Raw genomic sequence first — 10589 nt, forward strand, 5'->3', positions numbered from 1 at the left:
GATAAACATGAAATTTTCTAAAATAGCGCATTTCAGTTTGGCATATAAGGGCATCCGCAGTGTTGCGGACGTCCCGGCAGACATCCCCGCGGATATCCCAAAAACATCTCCTGCCACGTCATACAGACTTCCCACTGCAGATGCCATGTCATACGGACATCCCATTGCACAGTGGCGGACATCCCCAAGGACATCCCGACGGACTTCCCACATTTAAAAAAATTCACAAATTCACAAATTAAACAATATCCGGAATTAAGTAATTTAAGGGATTAAAATTTCGACGCAAATACGGAGATCTTACAACCACTTTATTAAAAAAAAGATACATAATTATAAAAAAACATACATAGTAATTTTAAAAAATTACATAGATAAAAAAAAATCGTTGGCTCACTCCTCGGATTCCCCGCCGCCAGTACCCTCGTCGTCGCCGCCGCCGCCACCCCCCTCGTCGTCACTCCCCGACATGTCTCCGAACCCCAAATCGCACCGCATACTGTTGATGAGGGGTTTAAGCGACCGCTTGTAATGGGGGTCGGTCGATTGACGCCATTCAACCATCGCACGTAACAAGGTTTCATGTGCTGCGATGCGGGCGAATGAGGGGTTCTCGGGATTGTTTTGGGTGGGCGTTGCCGATTGGGCCTCGGCGGATCCGCTGGCGCTTCCCCTCGCAGTCCGCGCCGCCGCCTTTTGCCCAACCGGGCGACGGCGGCGGTTTGACGATATGGGTGTCGGGAATTCTGCCTCGGCGGGGGGGAGTTCGTGGGAACCAACACAGCTACTGTACTCCCCGGAGGCACTGATCTTCGTCCGCTTCGGCCAGCCAGATTCAACGCCCGCAGTGAACTTGGGCGAAGACTGCACCACAAGATAGACCTCTCAATATTTGAATTCCCCGAACCCTTTTTCACTGTCGGGGAACTGCTGGTGCGCCAGAAGCTTCACATCCTCGGAAGACATGACGCTGGTTGCCGAGTGGAGGTTGTTTGTGTAAATGCCGACAAATCGGCTGAGCTGCCTCTTCAGCCGCTCCCACTGTTTCCGGCATTGCTCTCCGTTGTGAGGCTTCCCCCCGGCGGTTTGAACTGGAGGTAGCTTTGGCTAATGTACCACCACATCCTGTCGATGTGCTGGTTCGCCCCGACGTAGGGATCCTCCACTTCACTGATCCACACCTTCGACAGCGCAATGCACTCCTCCATGCTCCAGACGGTCCTCTTGTTCCCGCTGGACCCCTCCCCCGCCTCACCACCGTACATCGGGACGGGCAAGGTATTGCCTCGTCCCCTGCCCCTCACTCTCCCTGTCCTCCCCCTCCTCCCTGTCGCCATTGGTGCGTCTGTGAGAGAATCCCGGATCAGATACAACCCCAACTCCTCCATCGAGAACGTCTCGATGCCAGTGAACTGAGTCTCGAGAGGAGTACTCGGGGGGTTGTCCGTCGACAGTAAATCCATATAGGGCCGGTAGACGTTGTCCACCGGTGATTGGGGGATCCCCTGCCTACTCCCCCCCCCCCCCCCCGGCAGCCGCCGGCGACCCCTGCATCATCCCCGGCATCATCATACCGGGCATCTAGGGCATCATCCCCGGCATTCCAGGCATCATTCCCGGCATCATCCCTGGCATTTGGGGCATTCCGGCACTCGCCCCGGGCATCTGGGACATTTGGGGCATCATACTATACCACTGCGGGTACATGTTGTAGTACCCGGGCATCATCCCCGCCGCTATTTGAGGTTGGGGCATCATCTCCGGTATTTGGGGCATCGCGGCGGACGCCGGCGTACTCCCGCCGCCGGGAAAATAAGGCAACTGTGACTCGCTCGTAGCGGGGGAATCGCTATCGTGATGCTCCATTGTTCTTCGAAAGAAAAGTATTTTAGAGAGAGATACTCGTTAATACAAGTGGTGCGAATGAAATGAAGTGCAACAGAACGTATTTATAGAATTTTTTAAAAAAATTAATGCAATAATCGGGGCGTCCGCGGTGACTCCGTGAGAGTCAACTCAATAGCGGACGTCCGCACGGACGTCAGCGGAAGGCCGCGGAACTGCGGTGTCCGCAGCGGATGTCCGTATCCGCGTCACATGCACACAATGGCAGACGTCCCGCGCGGACGTCCGGCACGCCGGTCTGACGTTCGCTACTACAGATGCTCAAAAACTAAGAAAGTGAGGTTCAATAAATTAAATAAAACGAATAAAATATAAAAGAAAATAATAGAGATCAAATGAAAAAGAGAATCATAACTACTTTTTGTTATAAAAAGAAAAGAAAATAGATCACTTTTTTAATAAATACAGATCTCAGTGTATGCGTAGTGAATAACATAGTGAATAAGAATAAAACAAATGTAATCCCAAAGTATGAGTGAAAAATTAAAGTAATTATTTATAAACCCGAAAACCATATCTTAATTCTTACACAAGAATAAGTGTCGGTAGCATCTTCGATTGTCTATTAAAGCTGTTATTATAGTTAACTAATATATTCATATTTCATTTTCCTTATTGTTTCCTATTTCCATTTCTTCTCCACCGTCATCTTCATTTCAACCACTGCATATCTTAATCTCAAATTAACTTGGATTCAGTTAGCCATTTGAGCTAACTACCATTGGTACATTTCATCACTTTTTCTTGTTTATTTTTATCATTAATAAATTTGTGTCATTCAATGTGTTTCTCAACCCGGCAGTAATCGAACTAACGCATTTATTTCTGCTTTAATTTGAAACAAATGATGTAATTTTTATTCGAGAAGGAATTATATTAGAGATTCATTGCATTTACACATTCATTTAAAATACTTTAGTGTCATATAAGGTGGGATGCTGAACTTCATATCTCTTCATTCATTAGTCATTCTTGTTTTTTTTTACTTACCGATTTGGACTGAAAATGAGCAGAAAAATGGATGGGGGATTGCATCAGTGGGTGTTGGTTGTGGTTTGTTTGATGATTTTGGTGAGAAGTGAAAGCTTCTTTGTGGATATTACTTATGTTGAGAGTGCTGTGGCAAAAGGAGCTGGTGAGAAATAATGCTTTCTTTATACACAAAACTAGTTCTACTTCTTGCTTTAGCTTGTTTTGTAGTATAAATTGTGTGTAATTGTTTTGGTAGTGTGTTTGGATGGGAGTCCACCTGCTTACCATTTTGATAAAGGTTTTGGAGCAGGAATCAACAACTGGCTTATTCATATTGAGGTACTTTGATCTTCAATCTTGATGTTTTGGGATGAAATGGCCAAACAAGTTCAAAATTAGTTAGTTTATCAAAGTACTATTGATGTGATTTTTTCAAATTAACTATGTTGATATACTATTAGGTTTATTTAGCTTGAATAGCTGATGATGAGTAGCTTTATAGGGAGGAGGGTGGTGCAACAATGCAACGACTTGCCTAGCCCGGAAAAGCACCCGGTTAGGTTCCTCCAAGTTGATGGCTAAACAGGTCGCGTTTTCTGGGATTTTCAGCAACAAGCCTAAGTTTAATCCTGGTATATAATTCGATCTTTTTTTTATCGATGTTTGTAATTGGTTGGTGATGATGTTTCGATGAATCATGTGGTTTGGTGACGGTTGGCTTCTAGATTTCTACGACTGGAACAGGATCAAGGTTAGGTATTGTGATGGGGCATCATTCACTGGTGATGTGGAAGCAGTTAATCCCGTAAGTCCTTTGCACCGGGCAATCTTTGCCCTTGTTTTCATCGTGCCTAATTTGGCGTTTCGAATTTGATCAGGCTACTGGTTTATACTACAGAGGAGCAAGGGTCTTTGTTGCCATTGTTGAGGACCTTTTAGCAAAAGGAATGAGCAATGCTCAAAATGTAAGTCTTGAAAAAGAGAGAGCGTTTGCTTGTTTGGTTTGTTAATGACAGTTGATAGACTGTTCTATCATATGCAGGCTGTTCTATCTGGATGTTCAGCTGGTGGATTAACCTCGATTCTTCACTGCGATAAGTTCAAATCTCTTGTCCCCACGAGCGCCAAAGTGAAATGCTTTGCGGACGCAGGCTTCTTCATCAACACGTAAGTGAACTCGCTTATGGCTAGCTGGAACAACGAATCTCGTCTGTTTCTTCTCACCTGCTATCATTTGTGGCCTAACAGGAAGGACGTTTCTGGAGCTCAACACATTGAGCAGTTCTACAACGATGTTGTCACAACACATGTAAGATTTTTAGATTCTTGTCCATTTTCGTCTCGGATTGCCCAACTCTAGCTTCCTGGCTGCAGGGATCAGTGAAGAACCTGCCCCAATCGTGCACTTCAAAGATGAAGCCGGGTCTGGTTCGTGCCATTTTCACAACTTGATGCTCATGGTTGCCAAAATATTGTTTTTTTTTTTCACATGTTGGACTTGTCTAAATTTGCAGTGCTTCTTCCCCCAAAACATGGTTGAAGGAATTCAGACACCTCTCTTCCTTGTGAATGCTGCCTATGACTCATGGCAGATCAAGAACATCTTGGCACCTGGCGTTGCTGACCCGCACGGCCTCTGGCACAACTGCAAGACCGATATAAACAAGTGCTCGACCAGCCAGCTGCAGGTCATGCAAGGTTGACACCTAAAACTCCCTCGTCCTCTAAATCCGAAACCCTAAAATTTCGATGTCTGATCATTTATTTTTGGTCAACTTTCCAGATTTCAGAACCGCGTTTCTTGGTGCGTTGAGCGGAGTGCAAAACTCTGCGACGAAAGGGTATTACATCAACTCTTGCTACGCCCATTGCCAGACTGAAATGCAGGAGACATGGCTTAGAGACGATGCCCCCATGTTGAATGGCAAGGTGAGCCGGTGTCTGCTTCTTTACTCGCGTTCTTTTGTTTATACGTTGTTGATGCTGAGGATATACGTGTGGTTTGATCTGCAGAATATAGGGAAAGCTGTTGGTGATTGGTACTACGACAGAAGCCCGTTTCAGAAGATCGATTGCCCTTACCCGTGCGACAAGACTTGCCATAACCGGGTTTTTGAATAAGACAGCTACTTATAGATATACAACGTAAATGAAGGGGTTCCTGAAGGATATATAATTGAAGATTATTGAAGATATATGATTGAAGATGTGCAGAAATTGAAAGTTTCCTGTCATTCATCAAGAATTTGAAAATAATGAAAAATTGTAGTAAACAAAAGCAGAGGAACACTGTTTTTGGGATGTAAAGCAGTAAATGTATTCATTGTCTGCTACAGTGATGATACCAGAATTTTATATATTTATATGACACAGATGCTCTGTTTCATGAAAGATGCTTCAACAAAATCAGTAGTTTCTTCGACATAGCTGCCCTGCGAATTGATCAACAGCCATCATTGCACGCGACGCTGCTCCAATCGAGCCATCGTATCTGCAACGCAGATCATATGGCACATAAATCAATCTGAAATTTCAAGAACTTACAAAGGATGGAAAAAAATTTATGAACAAAATCTGCGGTTGCTTAAACTTACAGTCCAACCAAGAGGAATGCTGATGTCTGCATCACGATAGCGCCTTCACCGGCCTGCTTTGAAGAGTTCAAGCTCCTCGCACAGAACCAGCTCTCATGAATCGAGGTCACAAGATCTGTTCAAAATACATGAGTTCAAGATTCAACAAAGACGCTTTCAACTAAAAGCCACAAACCTAGGAAGATGAACTACTAGTGCAACGAAGCATACTAGTATGATATCTGCCTTTTCAAGAAATGATAAAACAGTATTATTGTTAGCTATGAAAATGTTATGTAGAAATAAAAAAGACATTACTGAAATGCTTCTGTGAGTTGTTGAACTTACATTGGTTTGGCCCGATGAAGAAGGTCTCCATCTGAAGCTTGTTTCTCTTGACAAAACCGATAAACTGACTGATCTCAATCGGATCTGCTTTGATCCCCTCTTGCTCCGCACTGCAAAACCGCGCTTCAAAACTAGTGCTCTTGTAAAGAACAAGTACAAAGTGACAGATATATGTGCAATTGGTCTTCACATCAATCATTCAGAACAGCATCCAAGATTTTGAGGTACAAATTAAACCAAACAGAGGATGAAAATTCGCATATGCCACAGAAGCCATTCTCCACAACTAGACAGTGTTCTTATTTCCTAATCCTCAAGAACCTAGTTTTGGATTCAGTATAATAGACCATACAGCTGAAATCAAATCCTTTATAACATCACAACTCAATTTTTACTCTGTTCAAATTTTGCATATTCAGCATGACTAAAACTGTAGAAACGGAACAGAGAAGGAAAACAGAGAAAATAATGAGATAATCATCCACATAAAATCAATGGACTATTCATTCCATCAAAGATACAAAGTTCATAACATATACTCTTATATTCAGAAAACAAGTCATATGAAAACCAAGCAATCGTTTACATGGTGGATACAAGACGAGAAGGTCCGGTGGGATCATAGTTGATCAATAGAGCAGCCTTCAAATCTTTCTCTGAAAAATCCAGCAAAAAAATAAAATATCATCATTCAATTATGAGCGCAAACCAGAATCAACTCATCGTCCAAAAAAAAAGTTGCAATTTTTAAGCCGAAGAAGACCAACTGCAAGATCACCTGAAGGGCCTATGTTGTTCGCTGCCCATTTCTCCCAAATCCTTCGCACAACGTTCCAATCCATTTTGATTCTACAGAGACGAAACCCCATAAAAAACTAGCAGCTTTTCGATATTTTCGCGCAGAGAGCTTTACTGAACGGATGGCAGACCCATTTACTCATTTCATCAAACAGCTAGCCTGCGTAGTAACGAAACCGCATTACTCTAAACCCCACAAAGATAATTTCAACTCACAACGACCGACACCAAATATGTTCCTAAAGAGTTGAATGTTACATAAACTTCGGTGAACTCATTGCAATTGATACAATGTATGTTGCAGACTTCGTTTGGGATTAATTTGGGTCGATGTTGTGCCCGAATCATAAATGGATGTTTTAGTTCTGAAATGGATTTACTTAAATCAAATTAAATCTGAGTCAGTTTATTTTCTTGTTTTATAACCTGTCTTACAATTGTGGGTTTTTTTTCCTTTTTATTATATTTATATCAGTATAGGTCAATTCTTGTATATCATTTATTAATGTTAATTATATGTATAGTTATGAAAATTTATATCCCGACAATATTTCAACGGACGAGTCCACACCCGATTAGCGTAAGCATGATTGACCCATACCACATATAGAAAAATTTAACAATCTCACCAAAGTTCATATTTATAACAAATGCGATTTTTTCACCTTCAAAAATTATGGATTTTGTGTGTCACTCAATAATTTAATTTCATAGGCTACATAAACAATCTATCTCATGTATTACAAATGGGTCTCGTGTGCAAGTCCAAACCACCCAATCCATCTTTTTTTGGATACGGAATATGTCGCATACAAAATAGGAGTAATTTTTATATATAGTATATGTAAAATCAACGAATGCTTTGAGAACTTTCACATACTCTAAACTTTTTTTGGGAAATGGAAACACTATGATATGTTATGCAATTAATTAGGGATAAAATGCTAAAAGAATCAACCTATAACAAGACTGATATCAATTAATGATGAGTATTTTGCCATTGACAACAACAGTTTGAATAACAAAATCATAGTAGTAACTTAATAGTATTATCAATCTTGAAATGAATACAATACAATACAATACAATACATGGATGGGAAAAGGGATAAGGGTAAATAAGTTACAATAAGATAGCAAACAAACACAACTTGGATTATCTCTATTTTGTAGACTTGCATCTTCTCCTGCTACCAGTAGACATCATCCGTACAGCAATTTCTGCAAAAATATACTAGCATGAAATTACTCTTTTTAAAAATGGGGCAACCTTCATGTCAAAGAAAATACTTAACAACCAATATTCTTCTATGATGGCAATGTTGGTCTTATTTCAAATGCAAAGTGACGGACAATTAATTACAAATGCTAATAAAAATTATGGAAAAAGTATTAAAAATAATCAACTTAAGGTGCATATCTTATTTGAGGTAGTTAATAAGTGAATCCACATGTTTTTAGAGGAGATTGTTTAATTATTAAACAAAAAGCCTAACCAAATAGTACTATTAGTGATCATGAAAAGAAGGTTAGGTTAAACTGTTACCTCACAAATTCTTCACAATAAGGACTAGAAGGTTTTCATTGCCTAGTTCCTGTTGCTCCTCCTTTATTCTTTCAGCTGAATCCACCGCAGAATCACTACATCGTCTCACCTTAATGGATTGAAGCGTTGGTATGTCTCCGATGCTCAAAGGAATCTCACCCAAGGCGGATAAATCACAAAGAACAATATGCTCAAGGCTTGGGAAGTGAGTGTTTTCTGTGATCCAACACTCCAGATCACAATCCTCAATCTGCAAGAACATGAGACTCAAGAACTGGTCTTCCATTGTTTCCCACTCAGACACAATGAAGGAGTTCTCTTCCAGCCGAATAACTTGAAGAAGGGGCAACGAACCTATTTTTGTGTTCATGTCTTCCCAAGGAAGATAGGTTTCTCTCAGTGTCAACTTCTTGAGGGAACGTGAGAAGCTCACTTCTTGCACCAAATGACTATCGGATAGTCTTGTATCACAAACAAGTCGAAGAGTTTCAAGTTTGTCGAGGCAATGGAGATTGTTGAGACCGTAACAATCTTCTTTACTAGAGGCATCATAGTATAGCTTCAACTTTTTGATATTGGGGATTCTTTTAAGCACTCCCTCGCCAAACTTGAGATTCTTCACATTATTAAGTGTTTGCAGGTTTTCCAACACCTCCATATCCTCTTCCTCATTGAGAGAATTCGGGAGACAATATGCACCATCAAGTTTCACTTCATCATCGGTTATGACATGCCTAAGTTGAGACACCTTCCAGATCTCCAAAACATAGTCATCACTGATACCAAATAAATATATTGACTGTAAATTTCATTGAAAACACATTGAAGAAGGAATTCTAGGTAGCAAATGCATATCAACAGTGAGAGCACGAAGACGCAAGTTAACCGGTCCACGAAAAATCTCCTCATAACTATCTTCTAGCTCAAAACATTTGTGAAACATAAGTACCCTGGACAATCTAAATTTACATGCCAAACTCCTTGGACATGAACTTAAAAAAGACCGGAGAAGGCAAGCAGAACCCAAGAATTGAAGGATTTGAGTTGAATATTCATCTTCTTCCAACTTGCCTACGATACGACGTTGAGAATTTATGGCTTGTGGAAAGCTTCCTTTTTCCAACAAACTTAAAAACTTCAATTTTTTATTCACTCTCACACATACATCCCTCAACAGGTCATGCATTTTCAATGATTTTAGTTTCCCAGAACGCTTGCGATTTTCAACTATAACCATATTTCTATCAACAAGTTCTTCCATATACTCTTCTACTGCCTCTTCCAAACTTTTCCCATTAATTGGTTTTACTAATCCCTCCGCAACCTATAAAAAGATTGAAATCTCTTCATCTTCCTTAAATATTCCCATATAGAGAAAACATGGTTTTAAAAAAATTGCCAAATTATTATAACTCGTGTATAATATTTGCAAGCAACTCTCGTTATCATCCAAGTTCACAATTGAACTTATATTTTTTTCAAACAATCCCCAACTTTCTTTTGTTCGTTCAGATTTTGATAAAAGTCCACCTATCACAACAACCGATAACGGAAGTCCCTTACAACCTTCCACAATATTTTTCCCAATGCCCTCCAACTCAACAGGGCAAGTTTCTTCCCCAAACACAGTTTTGCAAAATAGGTCCCAACTAGCATTGTCATCCAAAAATTTCAAATCAAGACCATCGGAGTAGTTAAATTGAGATGCCAAGTTTGGCAGCCTGGTAGTAACTACTACCCTACTCCCATTGTTATCATCCGGAAAAAATCTCCTAACTCGATCCCAGGCCTCAATTGTCCACATATCATCCATTACAATAAAATACTTCCTTCCAAACAAATATTTGTACAAATGATCTCCTAACTCATCTACACTTAAATCACCCCCCTCCCCCTCGTCTACTTGATCAAGAATTTGTCTAAGAATTTCTCGAGCATTGTACCGTAGAGAAATTGTTGACCAAGCACAAACATCGAAAGATTCCTGGACAAGTGGACTTACAAAGATATTCCGAGCAAGAGTCGTCTTGCCTATCCCACCCATTCCAACGATCGGGATAATCTGGCGACTGGATCTTCCTCCAGTGATCTTGTCCAACAAAACCAACCCTCATGATTGATCCAGACGTAGTATCACAATTGCAAGATCTATACGGTACTACAACCAATAGGACTAGAGCTACTATTGAGTTAGATATATATTTGGAATCGCGCTATATTTTTCAAGATGCAGGTCCTCCTACTTAACAAATTAACGTCCTTAATTGGTGGGAAACACATGACAAAGAGTTTCTGATACTCTCCATCATGGCTAAGGATATTTCGCCGTTCCCGCTTCCACCATCGCCTTTGAGCAAGCTTTTAGTGTCGGCGGTTGTGTCCTAGACGACAAAAGGAGCAATCTCTCCGCCAAGAACATGGAAGCCACTATGTTACTTGATGATTGGG

The 10589-nt window shown here is 40.9% G+C and overlaps 3 protein-coding genes across 5 annotated transcripts; 1 reads left to right on the forward strand and 2 right to left on the reverse strand.

Annotated features, from left to right (window-relative positions):
• The first annotated feature begins 2462 nt into the window (after window positions 1–2462).
• On the forward strand, window positions 2463–5268 carry LOC121772302 (pectin acetylesterase 8-like). Of its 2 annotated transcripts, none has more exons than XM_042169339.1 (12): window positions 2463–2629; window positions 2919–3040; window positions 3134–3216; window positions 3380–3509; window positions 3603–3682; window positions 3756–3842; window positions 3920–4044; window positions 4126–4186; window positions 4252–4305; window positions 4392–4575; window positions 4661–4806; window positions 4891–5268. In XM_042169339.1, the coding sequence occupies exons 2-12, from the start codon at window positions 2923–2925 to the stop codon at window positions 4996–4998; spliced, it is 1176 nt and encodes a 391-aa protein (XP_042025273.1). In that variant the 5' UTR covers window positions 2463–2629; window positions 2919–2922; the 3' UTR covers window positions 4999–5268. The 2 variants fall into 2 exon arrangements, with proteins under 2 accessions (XP_042025273.1, XP_042025274.1); XM_042169340.1 differs by lacking the exon at window positions 2463–2629 and adding an exon at window positions 2652–2835.
• Window positions 5147–6976, reverse strand: LOC121772303. Of its 2 annotated transcripts, XM_042169342.1 has the most exons (6): window positions 6855–6971; window positions 6577–6756; window positions 6385–6454; window positions 5799–5908; window positions 5472–5586; window positions 5147–5368 (listed from the first exon to the last, which is right to left on the reverse strand). In XM_042169342.1, the coding sequence occupies exons 2-6, from the start codon at window positions 6665–6667 to the stop codon at window positions 5284–5286; spliced, it is 471 nt and encodes a 156-aa protein (XP_042025276.1). In that variant the 5' UTR covers window positions 6668–6756; window positions 6855–6971; the 3' UTR covers window positions 5147–5283. The 2 variants fall into 2 exon arrangements, with proteins under 2 accessions (XP_042025276.1, XP_042025275.1); XM_042169341.1 differs by having other exon boundaries at window positions 6577–6976.
• A 1166-nt stretch (window positions 6977–8142) lies between these two features.
• Window positions 8143–10185, reverse strand: LOC121770281 (putative late blight resistance protein homolog R1B-12). The gene is made up of 3 exons (XM_042167038.1): window positions 9685–10185; window positions 9307–9465; window positions 8143–8940 (listed from the first exon to the last, which is right to left on the reverse strand). Exons 1-3 carry the CDS (start codon window positions 10183–10185, stop codon window positions 8143–8145), a joined length of 1458 nt encoding a protein of 485 aa, XP_042022972.1.
• Window positions 10186–10589: the final 404 nt, after the last annotated feature.

This window comes from Salvia splendens, chromosome 16 (genome assembly GCF_004379255.2).
Source record: "Salvia splendens isolate huo1 chromosome 16, SspV2, whole genome shotgun sequence".
Taxonomy (NCBI): Eukaryota; Viridiplantae; Streptophyta; class Magnoliopsida; order Lamiales; family Lamiaceae; genus Salvia; species Salvia splendens.

Bases quoted from the DNA above. Each gene is read 5' to 3' on its own strand.
- LOC121772302 (XM_042169339.1), top strand. From the start codon at position 2,923: ATGGATGGGGGATTGCATCAGTGGGTGTTGGTTGTGGTTTGTTTGATG. The intron at 3,041-3,133 runs GTGAGAAATAAT...TTGTTTTGGTAG, and splicing joins TGCTGTGGCAAAAGGAGCTG to TGTGTTTGGATGGGAGTCCA. The intron at 4,306-4,391 runs GTTCGTGCCATT...CTAAATTTGCAG, and splicing joins CAAAGATGAAGCCGGGTCTG to TGCTTCTTCCCCCAAAACAT.
- LOC121772303 (XM_042169341.1), bottom strand. From the start codon at position 6,667: ATGGGGTTTCGTCTCTGTAGAATCAAAATGGATTGGAACGTTGTGCGA. The intron at 5,909-6,384 runs GTAAACGATTGC...GCGGTTTTGCAG, and splicing joins TCTCGTCTTGTATCCACCAT to TGCGGAGCAAGAGGGGATCA. The intron at 5,369-5,471 runs GTAAGTTTAAGC...TCTGCGTTGCAG, and splicing joins GCATTCCTCTTGGTTGGACT to ATACGATGGCTCGATTGGAG.
- LOC121770281 (XM_042167038.1), bottom strand. From the start codon at position 10,185: ATGGGTGGGATAGGCAAGACGACTCTTGCTCGGAATATCTTTGTAAGT. The intron at 9,466-9,684 runs GTTGTTGTGATA...ATCTTTTTATAG, and splicing joins GTAAGGGACTTCCGTTATCG to GTTGCGGAGGGATTAGTAAA. The intron at 8,941-9,306 runs GTATGTGTGAGA...TGAAATTTACAG, and splicing joins TGCATGACCTGTTGAGGGAT to TCAATATATTTATTTGGTAT.